Consider the following 19,807-nt stretch of genomic DNA (forward strand, 5'->3'; position numbering starts at 1 on the left):
TATTGGGCTAACTAGGTAGCCTGCAAATGTTAGCAGTGCAGTTTCCACCTGGTTGATATTTGTTAGTTAGTTAATTTAGCAAACTAAGGTGCAGGGCAAGGCATGTGTCCATGCTTGTAGGAGGAAAAGGAGACATTAGCTAGAAAGCTAATGCAGGTTGGTGTTCAAAGTTTAAAGGCTTTTCACATGTTATACTGTCTAGCTATAAGATACATTTCTCCTATTTTCCCTTTTTTTTTTTTTCTCAAAAGACAGCATATCGCCATATAGATACTATAACCTTATAAAAAAAAAAAAAAAAGACCTTACACATGTGACTTTGCCAATCATGAGGTGTCACTGGTGCAACCAATATGGCAAGGCTGTTACATTATCACTGTACTTTACAGAAGGACTTGGAGTTGAGCTATGCTTCATGGTCAGTGTCGTGTCCCTAAACGGAGATTAAGTGGGAACTGCAGGCTGAGAGTGAGACAGGTGCGGAGAGTCTGAAGAGAAAGATAAAGAGACTGAGACAGATGGAGGTAGAAACATGGACTGAAGTGCAGTGGGAAAAACACAAAGAGAGCACAGAAAGCTACTAGGCCACACAATGTAGTGCTGCTGATGTCTGCTCTATCCAATATCACCTATGTTCCCGTTCTATACACCCTTGTTCAATCTCTCAGATCATCTTTGCTACTTTGTTTACACCCAGCCGGGCCTATCTGATTCTGAAGAGAGGCTAAGGACACAAGCAAGGGCAAGATGTTCTCTGCGACAGGCCGAAAGAAATCCTGCTGATTTCCAAACAGGAAGGAGGACAGTCCACAATCAGGTCTAAGTCACTGAAGATTAAGGCCTTCCTGAGGGAAACTAGGCTCACTGTCATGTCCCCGGTAGGACAACTGCATGAGAGAAAACAGAACAGAGTCATTTTGGTCACTGGCTCTTGTCATTTGTGTTATCATTAATCAGTAATGATTTTCAATAAAAGTTTAAAGTCTAACTATTTTTTTTTTTCCTTTATTCAATGTCGGCCACTGTGGCCACAAGTGGCAATTACAGGATAGTGGAACTTTAAATTGTAATTAATTCAGTTACACAGCAATATCTACTTAACATTTGCTGACATTAGCCACTATAAGTTACTGGTCATACCAGACCAAGTTAGGCTTTAGTGGAAAAACTCCTGCCATTTATGGATGTTATTCATTGCTTCTTTATTGTATATTGTATTGTATAAAAACAGACAAAACAAGGCTTAAGGGGTAATGTTAGCTGATGAAGTCACGTTTTCTTTAAAGTTACACCTTCTCACTTTAAAGCTGCATATATTGACTTTTGGGCCACTTAAGGACAGTGGAGAAAGCTAAAAACATTTAATCATCATATTATCACCTCTATTAAGTTCTTAGGGGGAACATTTTAGCAAACAGATGCACATTTACATATCCAGCTGATAGGGAGCAAAATTATCATTTGTTTGGAGCATGTTTTTGGCAACCTTTCGAATATAAGTCCAATATTCACTCTCCTTTTGGTTCTTTATTTACGTGGGAAACATTGTGATCAAGAACACCAAAACAATGAGCTGAAAGACACTAAAGTCGTCCACACAGCTGAGTTGAACTGTAGATATGGGTGATAATTCTCTTATATTCATCAGCAAAAGTGACACCGTTCATATTAGCCACAGTCATTTGATGTATTGCTAAATACTAAAAATATAGATTAGTGCAGCTTGAAACACAAATTGCTCTTATCCAGTCCTATATTATTAGGTGCAGAGAGAAAAAAAAAAAGTGATAAAAGTTTAAACTGGAATCCTCATTTATTGGCAGATTTTATTAGCAGCAAAAAAAAAGAACCTGACTGTAGGCTTAATTAAATATAAAAAGGCACAACACTGTGAAAGCAGCCATATAAAAATTTTAAAATGGAAGTTACATCTACTCTATGAATACATCTCTGACAGGTCTGGAATAGGTGATTTGCAAACAATTAGAAAAGCAATTTTCAGCGTGGGTTGGGAATTGCTCACAGCAGCCTGACAAGCAGCAGAAACCTTCTTGTGAGTTGTTTATATCAAAATTAGAACATTGCAGACAGGAAGGAAGGAAAACCAGAGGCGATAATGGAGGACTGTCACAAATTACTCATTCGGAGCAAAGCGCACACTGCTCATGTTTAAGTCATGCAAAGCAAACCTCAGGAACACCCATTCCCTCTAAAATATGCAGTGACAAAGCCAAGCAAGCAAGTCCCTTGTCTGACATCTCTCTTACATCCAAATTTCCCTCTTGCACCTCTCCTCCCACCACAGCGCACACATTTCCAGAAGTGTTGCACGTGCACTCCCCTGCTGCACACCCAGAGACGAAAAACCAAATAACCCTCTCGACATTTTTTTCAGCTTCTCCTTCCTTCTCATTTGCCCATTTTTCTCCCGTCTCCCTTGCCCTGGATCTTTGTCAGACAAAAAGACCTTATGCAACAAGGTGCTGAAGCTTCCATGTCTTGGGGCATATTTACCCAACATGCACTTGGGGATTAGCGTGCAGGGCCCCCTGCTGTAGAAGAGTTCGGGATAGGACTACAGGCTTACAAGGTCCCACATGGGAATGGGTGCGTTTGTGTGTATATCGTGTTATTGAATGGACAAAGCAGTACCAAACAAGACAAAAATAACGCAACACACCTCAGTGGCAAATTGCAGATGTTTGTAATGTTGTCAATCTGTATGTAACTAGCTGTACAAATGTCTGTTAGAACGAAGGAGCAGACAGTTACAGTGCCAGTTTGACGGCGTATCCGTTAATGTTCGTGCCTGCCAGAGTTCACACAGGGAGAGAAGCTGTGCCACAGGAGCCAGCAGCAGCAGCCTCAGCAGTGAAGGCAGAAGGGACACGAAGGGAGCTGACTCAATGCCTCCCCATCTCTATTCTCCCAGACCTCGACTGTTTTCGCACTAGTAAACAAATACTGAAGGCAAATAAGAGAACCCCCTCCCCCTCCTCATCCCCACAGTATGAGCCACAGATTCAGAAACAAACACGTCTGTCTCTCATGAGCATTGCAGAGTTTCACCACAATGTCAACAACAACAAAGAGAGCAGGCACAGAGAGGAAAAGGAGACGTGGAAAACAGAGCTGCTGAGGGTACTATAACTGCTTCTCACTGCAAATTTAAAGCTGTCATATTGTACATGACACAGTACACTAATATAATAAATGGGACAAAACTATTTTTGGGGGAAACTGTATTTGTTGACAGTGCAAAAGACTAAAAGACAAAACAAAAAAAACGCAACCTCTAGCAAATAGGCCCAGCTGTAAATTTTCTGAACATTGTTTCTTTCTCGTGTTAAGGTCTACCAGGGTTTTGTCAGAGTCTCTTCAAGAAGGAACAAAAAAGCTGGCTAATACAAGATACTTTTAAAAATTTAATGTACTGCAACTCTTTTTTTAATATTTTACATTTATAAATAACAGTTATAAGAAAAAAAAAAACAGAAAATATTAAGTTCTATACAAATATATATATATATATATATATATATATATACACACACACACACACACAATACAAAATATTAAGAATCTAACATTGCTGGCCTCATTTATCTGTTAAAGGCTTTTGGGCTTTAAAACATAGGTCTTCATCACATTCGTAGATGTTCCGTAATGGCTTGATTCAAACATGACCAGATTTTTACTGATAGAGCCACAGGCTTGCACGACATTTACCGCCTGGTATACAAGATGGAACAGTGTCATTGCAAAAGAACATTAGTGAGCTCGAAAATTATTACATGAAAGAAGTTTTCGGTTCTCTCACAAGCTGGATCAATGATGGATTTTCAAACGTATTTTGTAGTTGAATCCTTAATTAATTAACTTATTTAGTGAAACACATTTTTTGGGTTTTTCCCCTTTTGTCCTGCAAAGTGAATGAGAACAGATCTGACATAAGAAACAAACTCCTTGACAATTTACACAATTTTGTGCTTTATCAAAGCTGCACTACTCAATATTTTTGTATTAATAATGGAAAAAATTACTGTGTGTAATGTAAAAGGTGTTAGTCTTAGTGATGAACCCACAGGTAATTATCATCGGTCTCTACAGTTCCCCTCAGCTGTAGAAAGTGTAGTTCATTGTTTTGGTTTTTACGGCACCCTACTTTGTGGTTTGCGTTCACTCTCCCTGCTCTCATCAACCTCATTTCTAGCAACTGATCTCAGCAAAAAAAAGCTTTGATAAATCCATTGTATGCTACTTAATAAAGCTTTAGTGAGTGTTAACCTTAACTTAATTGATATTACATAAAATAAAATAAAAAAATGCCAAAAAGTACATAACAAGTATAGTGCACTTAATGCAGCTTTAATATTAATACTGTTTCTCTTTTGTATAAGAAATTACAAATAAGGGATAAATTTATCACAGCTTGGTTAAGAAGGGAAAATAATATGTGTGTTTAATATCTCATTTCATTCCATAAGTGTAGCGGCATTCAAACTTGAGCTGTGCTACAACAGTAACAGAACTGCTATTAGGTCTGACCTACAAAGTCCACTGCTGTTACTTTTTTGGAAAAGTGTCTTGGTTGCTTATTCAGATATAAAACCGAAATGAGACGAAACATTTCCAACACATTCACATTATGAAGAGCTGGTTTAAAAGTATGTTGTCTTGCAGTTAGTAAAAAAGAAGTGATACAAAAAAAAACAGGCATTTTATACTGACCTTAAATATCATCAAACGTAATCAATATCTCAATAATCTCAATACCAAGTTCTTAGGGGTTTGGGCTTTGCTGCTTTAAAAAAAAAAAAATCACACCTAACAAATCAATCAAGCCTTCTGCCAATGTATTACAGTCTAATCTCTCCTTATTTAAATTACTGTAATATATTAGTACATATTCCTCATATCTTAAAAAACTGTTTATAGTACAAAAGAAATATGTTAGATTAGCCATCTTGCCATCATGAATTAATAATTTCCTCTTTTCTGGTATCTATCTTTAGTATCAGAAAAACTACCTACTACTTCAAGTAATGTGGCTACATCTTCATTTAGATAAAGAGGAGCTCTTTTGTGGAATTCACACTTGCATACTGTTCATCATTCATTATCTTGTGTCCTTTTAAAAAACATCTCAAACTCATTGGTAACTTCCCAATTACAGTGTTGACTGTTGGTCATTTGGAATGAGAAATAACTGTTATACATATGTATTTTTGTCTCTTCTTTTTTTATTCTTCTCTTATTGTAGTACTACTTTCTGTCCCTTATTGTTTTTGTATTTGGTATAATTCAGTTTGTTTTGCTTTGAATTTTTAGGAGAGATCATTGTATAAGCTTTGAGCTTCCTACCTCTCCTGCACAAATTCATTTACTTGGATTTGTGTGAGTGAATATATGTAGGTGGAAATGTGTTTGTATATATGAGGGTGTCTTTTTGTACAGATCATGTTTTTATAGTAATGGTATTTTTTTTACTGTGCAAACAAATAATAATAAATAAATAAAACTTAATTCACAGTTGCACAAAAATTAAGATTAAATTAAGATTAACCTTTATAACACGGTTGAGTGATTCAAGGTTTTTAATTACACTCTTTATGACAAGTCTCAGGGTTACAAAATTAAAGACTCTTTCGGTATTTTAAGGATATACAGTCTGGTGTTCTGTTCGAATGTGTGCTACAAGTCACTGCATGTGTTTGTGTGTTTTTGTGTGTCTCCTAGGCTCCCGACCCTGCTAACCTAGGGCTCCCTCTCTGATGACACGTCACCCTCTGCTCCACTACTGGCATTTGGGTCCTGTCGGGAACGTAGGGTGCCCTTCTCCCTGCCCGACTCTGAGGGGCCCTTGGAGCGCGTTTTCTCTTTCCTTTGCTGCTGCTTCTCCTGCTTTGACAGCTGAGGAAAACACAAGAAACAGGAAAGCCTGAGTCATAAATAAATTCTTTATCGTACAGTTCAATTCATTTGCCCTTAACATGTACATTGTAATCACATCAAAGTAGATGACAATATCAGTTATCAATAGGACACATGCCGTGATTAATAAATAGAAAAGCTTGGATTCTGCCTTAAAATTATCCTTAAGAGTATTTAGGTACCTACAGAGGGAATATAGAGTTAAAGAAAAAGAAAAAAATCCATTCTCCTTCCTCTCCTTTAACTCTTTTTTTCCAGAAAACATGCCTGAACTTGGTGCATCCAGCTGTGACTTTTATGTGTTATCTCTGCAACAGAGTGAGCCTACAAAGAAGCCTCTGCTCTTTTATTCTGAGTTTCAAGCTGACATTTACCACTGATGTTTTAGAAACAACATACATCAATATTTGCTTTTTTAAGTTAACACATTTTAGGGTGGTCAGGTTGCATTATGGGAAGTGCAGGACCCAGCATTTTTGGATTCTGACCCATACTAGGAAGGAAAAAGTCTGCTCTGCTGCTTCAGTTTTGAGTTCATTTTAAAATCTGTCTCTTGAAAGTCCCCGAACTTTGGGGAAATACAATACTACATTACTGCAGTACTCTTCCAAAAATATTTTTTGGCAGGACCGCAACAGCGGTTTGTGAGGGACTGAGTGCTGAAGTTACACCATTGATTGGCCGACTAAGCGTTGGAGTTACTCCATTTGCCATTGCTCTGTCAAAAAGAATTGGCACAAATAGTTTCTATTATGTGATCAGGGGTGAAAACTTAGCAACTTTTCTTCACAAAAGCACCTAGTGACAAATCTAGCGATTTTCTGGACAAACCTTAGCTACTTTCCGTAGAAGAGAGTCTCCAGTATTGCCCCGTGAGTGCAAGGTCAGGTTTTCCCTCCACAGGCACACCTCTCTATGCATCTCATTCAACTGACCACACGGCAGCGGATACAGACGTGAATGAGCTTTTAACTCTCTCTCTCTGAGTGATCATTTTACAAGTAAATATAGCTGGAATCACAGCAAAGCTGTTGACTTTAACTTATGTGTGTGGTGATTTTTTTGTCAGACGACGTCACGGTTCAAAAATCAGCTTGGAAATGGCTTGGAAGTGTCTGCTGGTTAACATATAGTCTTAACGGGCCACGTCTCAGTCCCTATTTCATACAAACAGAAAAAGATGTAAATGAGAACAGCTTTATTGGGATTTTGGCTGTATTAAAATACTGTATATGTGAGCAAAGAGGGTCGGAGAGAGGCAAACAGATAAAGGGCGGTCCAGTCACATAATAGGTTTTGACCTACTCTTGTTTACTGTATATTAGGCAATAGTGGATAAAATCATCTGATCAACTAAATTATTTTACAAGCAATATGATGAATATAAACATGTTAAACGTCATATTCAACTTTCTTCTGTGAACTTGTAGTAAAATAGTTTCCTGATATATTCAGCTTTAAAGAAATGTTGATGATATCAAAGGCCCTGAAACCTATTTTCTCAAATACCTTCTTGCTATGAGCAATGGGGTTCTACAAAAACCCAAAAATTTTCTCCCAACTTTCAAAGATTTTGTTAATTTCACTAAGAGATATCTGTGTTTGTGTTTTTCTCTGAGCTCAATGGGGCTCAGTCGGAAAAACTGGATGTCACAAAGCTTGTAAGCCATACCCAAACAGAGTTTTTGAGTGTTGAACTCTTAATAAATAGTACCAACGAAAACCAAACTTCAACTTTAAGTGTTGCCTATTTAATCTGAATATTTCATGTTACTGAAAAATATTTAAGACTTGAAAGCAAGTTTTCAGGGGCTTTAAGAGTTAAATAATAACTAGGGTGACCCTCACATTGAGTGCGAGTCTTTGCTTTTTCTTTACCTTGTAAAATATATTAAAAACCTTATCCATCTGTGTTTCCTGGTGGCTCAGAAGGCTGAGGCACTCAACACGAACTTGCTGAATCATGACTTGCAGATCATGACCTTTGCAGTGTGTTCAGCATTTACCCAAAGGTCCCAACATGCATGAGAATTAGTAATATGTAATTAAAAAAAGAGGGAACAAAACGTCAGTGCCACAGACCAACACTCCACATTTGACTTTGTCCTTGTGAATACATGACCACTTCTATTTTCTCCTCATTTGGAGCTATTCTGGGTTGTCATATGATCACTTCAATGAGTCTATTGTTGTGACTGCATGCACTGCCTTTCACACACTCCAAAATAGCCCTTCACAATGCCACTCAGCGCAGCTAGTTACTACTCCAATCAACCCCCCCCCTCCTTTTCTCATTGTAATCTTCACAGTTCATGAAACACAACAACAGTAATGAAGAAGTGGGTATGCTACCCGTCATCCAAAAAAGGCCTGTAAACACAGGTGCTTCAATTTTTACAGGTGCCAAGGAAAATAAATAAAAACCAGGGGAGACAAATACGTTCAACATCTGAATAAAAACTGGACACAGAGGGAAAAAACAAAAAAAACAAACAAACATTTCTTTCTTTGCAATAAAGTAAACATCATTTCAAACACTAATGTTAAACCTACATTCAAACCCAAAACTCTGAATTATAACCTCATAAAATCTTGACCTAACATGATCTAAAATTACATAATTTCTGCGTATGTTGAGTTGAAACCCAGAGCCCAAAACAAAATGCATGAAGTCAGGTGAACAAACAGAAAAACTCAGGTCTCCTCTGCTATCAATCCCAGCCATTGAATATTCCAAAGAGAACATCCAAACAGGATGATTTTCATTCCTCTGGATAACACCATTGTTTGCTGGGCGCTTGACCCTGCAGTGGACTAAATCCCTGATTCATGGAAAGAAAGGAACAGTGTCTCTTGGCCATTGCTTCATTTCCCACCCGTGCCAAGCGTAGCCTATTGGCTGGCCTTTTATCCCTCATGTTCAGCCTTGGCTTTGGCTCCTCGGCCCCACAGCAAAACATCCCAAATAGACAAGATTAAAATTCTGAGGACTGCTTAATATCCCTCACTCTGGGCAAGCAAGCCAAGCCCACCAAGGGGAGAGCAGCCAAAATCGGCCCGCAGCCAAAGTGTAAGGATGTTGGCTGGGTTTGGCAGAAGTGACCAGAATTGATTCAGGAAGATGGATATATCAACTTCTTTCAAATAGCTGGAATAAGGGGCTGAGATAGCTGCATCACTGTTACTGAGAGGCAGTGTTTAATATCACCATTACTTACCACCTTATGATTTGTACAGCTTTCTTCAATGTTATTGAAAGCCATTTATGGTGGTTTACTCAGAGAGATATCCAGGGCTGCAACTAACCAAAATTATGGTTTGGTTTTATTTATAAAACATGTACATTTATTTACACAAACATTTATATACATGTAACAGACTTGCAAATAAATACTCGATTTAAGAAAAAAGAAAGCCACAAAAGACAAATTTTCATTATGGATGAATCCAGTGGTCCCCAAATTAGAGGTGCAAAGCCATTATGGGGGAAAATACGGAGTGAATTGAAAAATAATATTAATTGCTCCAGTTCTTTATATGAATTGCTGGAATAGCGCCATCATTAATGTTATTGGTTTCATTTGTGCTTTACCTGCTATGACAAATCAAAATGTCTTGACACCAGGGGCTTTCTATGAAGGCCTATTAATCCGATTCATTTGGCAACAATAAAGAAACAAGAGTGACCTGATACTGGGAGTTATCGAGATTCAGGTTAGCAAGATTCAGAAAGCAAACAACATGATGAGTTTGATAGGTAGAAAAAGAAAATCAGTGATGATTATTTAGCAAATAGCTCAGTTATATCAAAAACATAAAGATGTCAATCTTTCTTTGGAGTAGCAGGAGAGCATTGTGTAATTTTACTTGCATTTTTAATTTGCAATATGGAAAACTTATGAAATTAATGTTTTTACTGTTTGATAAAAATGCAGTTTTTTGGCCTCCAAAGGCAGACATTACTGAAAATGTTTGGGAACAACTGAATAATACTCAGTATTTCTTCTATTACTCAATTACTGTATTTTTAAAGTGCAATTATTAGGTCTGGGTGTGGTGATAATCAGTGCCAATACAATACCTGGGTTTTGGTAGTGATACCAGAGCAATACTTTGCTATAGTAGGGAAGTGTAAGTCGGTCCACTACTTTAGTCCAGAGTGAAGTATCTCAACAACCATTTAATGGATTGCCATGGAAACTTCTACAGACATTCAATGTCCCCAGAGAATAAAGCCTACTGACCAAATTAAAATTTGCCTGTTATTTTGGTTTATGACCAAATCGTTGAAACTATGATATAATGACATTTCCATCAGTCTCATCAGTCTGTATGTCTATTTATGCTATTTAGAAAATGTTAGTATGATAACATATGGTGAAATAAAAAATACAGACATATTATTATTATTATTGGCGCCCTTTTGATTAATTTAAATTTGTTCCTCAACCAAAATAAATAAATTAATCAATTAATCAATTAATTAATTAATTTAAAAAAACTAACCAAGTCTTAATTTTCAGTGTTCACTTGACCTGAATTAACCAATGAAAGTTTTAGTGCATAAAAAGGGGGTGATTGCAATCCCTGTTTCAACAGTTTGTAATCTTATCAAGAAGTTTCACAGTCATAAAACTGTTACGACGCTTCCAGGACGTCGGGATAAGTAGGAACTCAATGACAGAAGTCTGCAAAGGTTGATGCAGACTGTGGAAAAAACACCAAACAAGTAGGGCTTCATGGGCAAAGGCCCAGGAGGACACCAGTATTGAAAGAAAGGCATAGAAAGACAAGACAGATGTTTAAAAAAACATAGATAATTCCCAATCTTTCTGGGATAATGGACTATGGACTGATGAAACCAAAGTAGAGCTCTTTGGGAACTCAGTGCATCAGTTTGTTCATTGGTGATGAAATGAAGCCCATAAGGAAAAGAACACCCTACCTACAGTAAAACATGGTGGAGGTTCTATCATGCTGTGGGGCTGCTTTGCTGCCTGTAGTACTGGAGGCACTGATTGTATCAAAGGAATGATGAAATCAGAAGATTACAAGGCATTTTAGAGCAAAGTGTGTTACCCAGTGTCAGAAAACTAGGTTTAAAGCGACGGTCTTGGGTCTTTCAGCAGGACAATGACCCAAAGCCAACATCCAGCAGCACAAAAGAAAGGGTTGAAAAGGAAAAGATGGACTGTTTTAAACTGGCCAGCAATGAGTCCTGACCTGAATCTCATTGAAAACCTTTGGAGGGAGTTGAAATCTGCCATTGCAAACAGGACTCATGCAAACTTAAAAGAGCTTGAACACACAGCGATGGAAGAGCAGCAGAAACTACCAGGAGGAGGAGCAGACAAGAAGCTTCTAGATGGCTACAAGAAACATTTAAAGGCTGTCATTGTTGCCAAAGGTTCTGCAACCAAAAATTTGTGATAATAATAATAATTGTGTATGTTTATGTATAATTATTAATTTGTTTCCAGGGTACATTTTGTGTTTGTTTTATTTCACAATTATGCAAGTTTTGTTTTTGTATTTTCTTTTTTTGAGTAACCTTGGACATTTCATTAAAATATTCTGATAATACATAATTGGTTAATTTGCATTTATTTCCGATGATGTTCTAAATTCTGCACCGAAAATTCAGGGGTACCATTAATATCAACCAGAACTGTAGAACAACACTGAAGTGGAAGTGACATCTCTCCTTACATCTCACAGCGTTTGGTACCGTAAAGGATCTGATATTAGCTGTTTGCATTAATCTTGTAATTTACCGCCCTCTTGTGGCAGCAGTAGTAGTATTGTCTCTGGAGCTAGGTTGACTACCAGCCATTATATATATCGTTTCTGTCATTTTCGTGGGCGTGGCCGTGTCCTGTTGACAAAGACTACGGCTTGTAATGCAGAGGGGGGAGCAGCACTTTTTGGACGTTTGTGCAAATGCATTGAAGATATTCCTGGGATCTTTGAGGGGTGATTAACTATAGCTAGCTGCAGACGTATAGCTTGTCAAGCTGTCCTTGACTCAGCTTCCACCATCATGAGATCAGTTATGATATTGCTTGCATTGTCATACACATGTGCAGTTGCATGTGGAAACTCTACTTGCGCATTAGAAAATTACTTCAACAGTCTTTTCATCCTAAGCATTAAGAGGCAGCAGGAGCAAGTAAACAAGCAACTTATACTGTAATTTATCATCTCAAATCAGGAGAAGTTGTGTCACTACTCACCTTGGTCAAAATGTGTTAAGATGAGGGGTTAAGGTGTATTGTGGAGCAGCTTTTAATAACACCTTTTGCAGGCCATGAGACAGGACTGGCCCTGAATTTAAGAGATTTGCTACTACCACTGTCATGAAAAGGTACGTTTTAGTCTGGTACATTGTCTCATTGGTGTAGGTATGTAGTAGCATGCTGAATCGCACATTGAGAGCTATACTTGTCTCCACAGTTGGAGAAAAGTACAGTGAGTGAAGAGTAAACATCACCATCTAGTGGTTCAAAATGAGAAATTAAATGATTCATTGAAAAGTGGAATGACACCACACGTGAATTAAAGTTTTTTGGTTGCAATGGAAGAGTAAATGGGAAGCAAATTTTTTTTTAAATATTTGCTTTAAAATTCCTCAGTAAAATTTTAACTTTGACAAAATAATCTTAACTAAAGGTGCATTTACCAGCTTTTTTGTTTGAGCTTTAATCACACATGGCAATTGAACCATCTCAATGAGCAAACCCCATCTGATGAAGTCCATGAAGTATGGCTGAATGCCCAAGAAAAGAGCTTGACCTTGAGTTAAGATTTTTTGAACCTTCATGCTCAACAGTGTACCTGTTTGGGGTCTGTGGGACCAGCAGGTGAAGTCAATTCAATTGTAACAGGTCCGTCATTTTGTATATGGACCTGCATGTAAGCTCCAAACATCCCATCTAGAAACACAAAACAAAAAACATACAGACATTTTACAAGTGATAAGAATGAGCACAAAGAATCCAAACTGCAGGACATCCCATAAATCTGTGTTTCATCTATTAGCGTCACTGCCACAGATAGAATACAGTTTACTTTAACGAAGCCAGTCAACTCAAATCACATCACATCCTAATATCATCAGGCTGTAAAAAAAAAAAAACGTAGAATTTTTTTTGCATTAGCAGTCGATGTTTCATTAAGATGCAGGATAACATGGAGCCTTGAGACATTTGGAAAAAAAAAAAAAAACGGGATGTAGGAGAAGAGAAAATTTTAACTTAAATGTTCTCCTTTCTTCCACTGGGCTCGCGAGATTAATGACACCATCTGCACAATGAATCGTCGGCCGCGGTGGAAAAGCAGTGTATCATCATATTTCCTCTCGGGGGGGGGGGCTAATTAGGAAGCCTTATGCCTCCTTTGCTGGGACAAGGTGTTCTCCGCACCTGCTCCCAAGTGGGCTGACCCAATTCACTGCCACTGTCACTGCCACCACGTCACAGAACAGATAATCCAAACCTCCCAGCCTCTAAACTGCCATAAACCTACACTGAGATAGGAATACAGGCAATTAAACAGCAGGGGGACAGGGCATTGGTCCAAAGTGATTGGCGATAATAGTGACCGTCAACACTTTTGTTTTTAATTTGCTCGGAAACAAGTAGCTGTGAGCAACACTGTTTTTTAGCTATATTATTACGGAACCTCCTGGGACTCTATTCAGACTGGCATTTCATTTTTTCACACCTTTCACAATGACCCTTTAAATTCTTACTCTTTTTCAACACTACTGTCACAAAATCCCCCATCCTCTCAGATATAATCAATGACTGTCAGTTACTTAATCTCTCTGCCAGGTATGACCGTATATGTGTACATACAACTATGCACATAAGTATTTGGACAGTAACACCATTTTTGAAATTTGGCCTCTGTACACCACAATGGATCAGAAACAAAGCCATCAAGATGTGATTTAAGTGTACTGTGAATTACAGCCATTTTTATACATAGTCCCTCATTTGCAGACGCTCACAAGTAATTGGACAATTGACTGACTATCAGTGTCATGTGTTTGTTTTATTTCACAATTATGCCAGTTTTGTTTTTGTATTTTCTTTTTTTGAGTAACCTTGGACATTTCATTAAAATATTTTGATAATACATAATTGGTTAATTTGCATTTATTTCCGATGATGTTCTAAATTCTGTACCTAAAATTCAGGGGTACCATTAATTTCAACCAGAACTGTAGAACAATACTGAAGTGGAAGTGACATCTCTCCTTACATCTCACAGTGTTTGGTACCATAAAGGATCTGATATTAGCTGTTTGCATTAATCTTGTAATTTACCACCCTCTTGTGGCAGCAGTAGTAGTATTGTCTCTGGAGCTAGGTTAACTACCAGCCATTATATCTATCGTTTCTGTCATTTTCGTGGGCGTGGCCGTGTCCTGTTGACAAAGACTAGGGCTTGTAATGCAGAGGGGGGAGCAGCACTTTTTGGACGTTTGTGCAAATGCATTGAAGATATTCCTGGGATCTTTGAGGGGTGATTAACTATAGCTAGCTGCAGACGTATAGCTTGTCAAGCTGTCCTTGACTCAGCTTCCACCATCATGAGATCAGTTATGATTTGAGATGTTGAATTTGCATTGCTACAATGAATGTAAATACAGAGGGTTTTATTGATTCACAATACAGATGCAGACAGACCCACAAATGACAAGCAACTGAAGGCGGCTGCAGTAAGGAATTTGGTGATGTCCATGGGTTCCAGACATCAGGCAGCCATTGACTGCAGAGGGTTTTCATCCAAGTATTAAAAATAATCCTTATATTCATGTTGGTTTGTCCAATTACTTTTGAGCATCTGAAAATGAGGGACTATGTATAAAAATTGCTGCAATTTCTAAACAGTAAATGTGGTATTTTTGTTAAACCCCTTGAATTAAAGGGGAGTTGCACTTCAAACACATCTTGATGGCTTCATTTCAAATCCACTGTGGTGGTGTAGAGGCAAAATTAGGAAAACTTTGTCACTGTTCAAACACTTATGTACCTAACTGTACATAATGACGTACATATACTATATGGCATAAACTAAAAAATGGGAAATTCTTCAAGACATCATCTGATATAAAAACTGCATGGTATAAGGTCCAACAGCAGCAGGAACACACCACTGTAGGACCATAAAAGGGGACAGTAAAGATGGTGGTCACCCTTGATATGCTCTGGCTTGTAGGCACTCCTCATGTTCTCCAGGATGCTGTTGTAGAAGGACTGGGCGAGCTCTGCAGGCATGGCTGAATGGAAGTCTGGCTTGTTGCCCTTCAGTATACACTGCAGGGTGAACTGGCTAACACACAGCACCTCAAAGTCCCGGTCCATAACGCTTTTGCTCCATGCTCGCCCGTTTTCGTCTTCAAACATCCGCAGGTTCAGGATCTTACGTACTCTGAAAACATGAGGAGAAAAGCAGTGTAGAATTAGTCTAGTGAGTCTGAGTGGCAATGAATCATCCACTCTGTCTATACTAAGACAGTCACAAGTACTCTAATCAATCTGGGCAATACTATCAGAGATCTTATCAGTGGGACCTCACTGGATTAGCAATTTATACCATTACTGCTGAACATTTTTCAGCCGATACATTAATTTGCAGACTATTTGCTATCCTCCAGGCAAGGATTGGTTACTTTTCATGACAGGACAGTATAAAAATCTGCCTTGACTAAAACAGTCCATCTTTACAATTAAGTTGTGTGGTCAAGGTTGGTCAAAGTTAGGATGTTGTTTTGTGATAATGCCATTTATACAAGAATATTTTAGATCCTTAGCTATTAATGATGTAACCCTGACAATTTTGCTGATAGTTTTCAAATACTTGCTAATAATGCACATTTTAGATTTTGGGATTTATTTGCGCCACAGCCTTTGACTCCAATTCATTTCAGCGCAGAATGAAAATCAGCTTGCAAACTCTTGGAACATGCTTGAATTGTGTAAACCATCACACTGATAATCAACTGTGCATTAATTTTACTTAAAGTTTGGTAACATTGCCAAAAATTAATGTAGTCTTGATTGTCACTATGGCCAATTTTCAAGATTGTGTTAATAGATTTTTTATATTGTGCAGTAATGGAACACAATAGTTGCTTGGAACTGCAACAACCCCCACCTAATTATGAACATTTTTGATCTTGAACTATGGTTTTTTCCTGACCCGTGTTTGAACAATGATTTCTTATCTAGTCAGGGTGCTGGATCTGGCGTTGAAGGTCCCTCCCACACACACTCACATGTAATCAGCATCCCTCTGGGTGTCCTCCACAGATATACCCAGCAGCACACACAGTCCTCGTCCTATTGAACTGATCTGCTCCTCACCCACTGCAGGAAAACAAAGACAGGTTGATGAGTGAAGGCGCTGCTGCTGTTGTCATCCAGTGACAACCAGCCCAAACTGTCAGGTGACAGACTGAATGACATCACTGCGTGTGGAGGAGAGGAGCCGCCAGTCAAGACAGACATTTAGCTGTCACGACCACTGACATACAGAGGACACTTTCATTATTGGTGCCGCGAAATAGCCTGGACTGGCTTCCTTCGAGCTGGAACAGCCAGCAGTGCTCTGTCAGGACTCTGGTCAGAGACACTCTCTGGTGCCCCTTTCATTTGGCCGGGAGTGCTAATGCTAACGCAGCTCGGCTAGCCAACATACATGGTCAGAGGTGTTAATAAATGAAAGCTGTTTTCCCCTCGGCGAATGGACTTTATCAAACGCCAGTTTTGCTCAGTTCAAAACACCCGCTTACCTGTCACAGTCGCTTTGGTGACCCTCTGAATGATAGCTTTCATTGTTTTGGTTGTGTTGGGTAGCACGCTCTCACAACTTCCGAGGACTCACAGCGTGGACGGGACGTTTTCGCCCTCTAGCGGCCGCAACACGCAGCACACATCCTCAGCTTCTTCCGGAGGGCTGCTGGGACAGGACTGCTCTTTTTAGCAAGTCATTCAGACCCATGTGCCTGAAGTAACGAAGTACATTCACTCAAGTAGCACTTAAGCTCAATTCTGACGTATTTCTACTTTCAACTCTATGCTAATTTATCCTTTTTCTTCACTACATTTATAAGGCAAATATTGTACAGTTTGCCCCGCTACATTTATCCGACAGCTATAGAAACTTTGCAGATTATGGTTTAAGAAATTATAATATGCATATAGACACATATACAATGTATTGCTATACGGTAATTTGAATTCAACCAACAGTATATAACATAGCTATAGTTAGCACACGCCTCTACCTTCTAAAGAATTCAAATGCTAGGTCGTTGTTGTAGCAACGCTCAAATGTGAATGTTTGGAAACTACCTGTATGGTGAGAGTGCAGGGAATGGGAATGAATGGGAATGACAGGGAATTACAATATAGTGCAGAGCTGAGTGACCAAAAAACAAGAAATGCAATACAATAGCCCTGTAGAAAATAACTAGCTTAGATGAGGTGGTCAGTTTGGTTGAGAGTGCTATGTTGTTTTTATATAGACTCAGTTCTGTTGAACATTTTGAGGCGGTGCTTCGTGGTGGTGTTGGATTGTTGACATGACGACATGATACAGTAGGAAAGGCACAGGTGTAAAATAATAAAATGAATGATGGCTGAATTTAGGTTCCCTCAGTCAGGGCTCACTGGGAAATGTGAACAGAACAGAGCCATCATTAATGTTAGTAGCACCTGTGCTCTTCCTACTATGGCAAGGCAACACGTCTGCTATGACCAACATCTCTCTGACTCTAAGTAAACAACAGATAAAGGTTTCACATTAGTAGTATTTATTTCAAGACTATATCAGTCCTCACTCACTGTTCCCAACAGCATGTAGTAATGAACTTTTCTATGTTAACACCAGGCTAAAAGCACAACCTTCTATGACTTTCATGGTAATGCCTTAAATTGTATTAGGTAAGCCTTATGGCCTTAGATACTTACTGTACCAGTAAAGTTAAAGGGAAGCTGAGAATATGTTTAAACATGAGTTTATTTAAACATTGTGGCAACTTTCTATGGTGGCTGACTGACAGCAGTCAGTTGACATCCAAACATAATGGCATCTTGCTTGGATACTGCGGTGGGATTTCCTTTACATATTATAATAATGTCCCTACACATAAGCATAAATTCATTGTGACTCTCTTGACAAGAGCAAACCTCCAGTCCACTGACGCAGCTACTTTTCACCGTCTCCAGTCCCAGGTTCACTGCTGAATGACCGGATGAAATTGTAGATCCTTGAGCTGTATGGCACAAAGTCTTTCTTGTAGACAAGGACAGTTTTGGTGTGAGCTGTCTGGTAGACAACCTGATTTGGATCTTCTTGCTCTTGCACTTCTTCTTCTTTTTTCACTGAGGTGGAGGGGGAAAGTAAAGAGAGATATAGTTATCACTTACTCTTATCATATCTGGGTAAACTTGGTTGAGGGAATACTGTAGATGATAACTGAGAAGGTTAGAAGGATCTAAACAAGTTTGAGTAGTTGATATTGAAAGTTATCACACCCGTTACTTAAGCAGAAATATAACGATGTAAAAAATATTCCATTCCAAGTAAACTTCCTGCATTCAAAGTTTTACTTACGTTAAAGTACAGAAGTATTGTCAGCAAAATCTCTTTTAAGTATCCAAAGTAAAAGTTCTCATTAAATAGAAAAGTCACTGTCAATGTTTATTATCATAATAAGCTAATATATTGGATTGGATCATCATTCTTACTGGTGCATTACCATGTAAGCAGCATATGAATGTTGTATCTTGTTGATTTGGAGCTAATTTTAACTATTAAATTTACCATATACGATTGGATTTACTGAATAACCACGCATGGCATTTTATAGGTTCATTGTATGTCCTTAAAATCTTAATTTGCAAACTCACTATAGATGCCAGATAAATGTAGCGGAATAGAAAGTACAACATTTTGCCATGTAGTGGAGTAGAAGTATAAAGCAATGTGAAATACTAATATTCAGGTCAAATAAAACTACCTTTTTTATCTATATGTACTGGCTTCTTTGTTCAGTATATATATTACATAAGAGTCAGACTCATTGAATTGTACATACTATTTATTGGACCTGGCCATATTGTACACATATACTGTACTGTACATTTTCTTTTTTAATTGTTTTGTTCATTTGGGACATATTACCCCATTGGTTTTACTGCTCCTGCTGTACATTTGTTCATCTTTACATGTATCTGTTAGTATGCAGTCTGCTGGCTGGTAGATGCTCAACCGTATTTTGTTGCACTGGTACTTCATTTGTGTAATCAGAATGAAGGTGAATCTAATTTTGTATTTAGTTACTCTCCATCACTGCACACAGCACTACAGCCGACTTTTTTTGGATATCATTAACAACAGAGATATATTTTTTTAAAGAAAAAAAAAAAGAAAACCAGATAGAGATAAGCGATACTTGAGGAAAATTAAAGTGACCAGCTGTTGAGTCACTGAACTGACTGAACAATCAGCAGCGTGTGTGTTCCTGCGTGCGTGCGTGCGTGCGTGTGACAGCGCGTGCTGCTTCCCAGTGACTCTCACCGTCACTCACCTGGCGTGTCCTCATAACGACCTGTGTATCTGAAATATGCGTAGGAGCCTATCATGCTCCAGATGCCGATGGCATACACCGCTGATACTCTTTTATTCCACTTCAACAGATCTTTGAACGTCATGACAGCAGTCTGCTCTGATACACGGTTTTGTTTTTATCCTGCTGTATGTAGGCATTTGGGTCTCTGTAGCTAGAGCGTACAGGGTGTCGCCATGACAGCTACCGCGGAAGTACAAAAAAAACTTCCGGGCCGCGGCAACGCTGTTT

The 19,807-nt window shown here is 38.5% G+C and overlaps 2 protein-coding genes across 2 annotated transcripts; both read right to left on the minus strand.

The window, feature by feature from the left end:
* Positions 1-289: 289 nt before the first annotated feature.
* On the minus strand, positions 290-16,914 carry dtd1 (D-aminoacyl-tRNA deacylase 1). The gene is made up of 6 exons (XM_040147145.1): positions 16,736-16,914; positions 16,220-16,310; positions 15,137-15,372; positions 12,769-12,866; positions 5,758-5,913; positions 290-887 (listed from the first exon to the last, which is right to left on the minus strand). Exons 1-5 carry the CDS (start codon positions 16,776-16,778, stop codon positions 5,758-5,760), a joined length of 624 nt encoding a protein of 207 aa, XP_040003079.1. The 5' UTR covers positions 16,779-16,914; the 3' UTR covers positions 290-887.
* Positions 16,915-17,772: 858 nt separating this feature from the next.
* On the minus strand, positions 17,773-19,807 carry LOC120800500 (small integral membrane protein 26-like). The gene is made up of 2 exons (XM_040146643.1): positions 19,538-19,807; positions 17,773-18,329 (listed from the first exon to the last, which is right to left on the minus strand). The coding sequence occupies exons 1-2, from the start codon at positions 19,659-19,661 to the stop codon at positions 18,154-18,156; spliced, it is 300 nt and encodes a 99-aa protein (XP_040002577.1). The 5' UTR covers positions 19,662-19,807; the 3' UTR covers positions 17,773-18,153.

This window comes from Xiphias gladius, chromosome 15 (genome assembly GCF_016859285.1).
Source record: "Xiphias gladius isolate SHS-SW01 ecotype Sanya breed wild chromosome 15, ASM1685928v1, whole genome shotgun sequence".
Lineage (NCBI taxonomy): Eukaryota > Metazoa > Chordata > Actinopteri > Istiophoriformes > Xiphiidae > Xiphias > Xiphias gladius.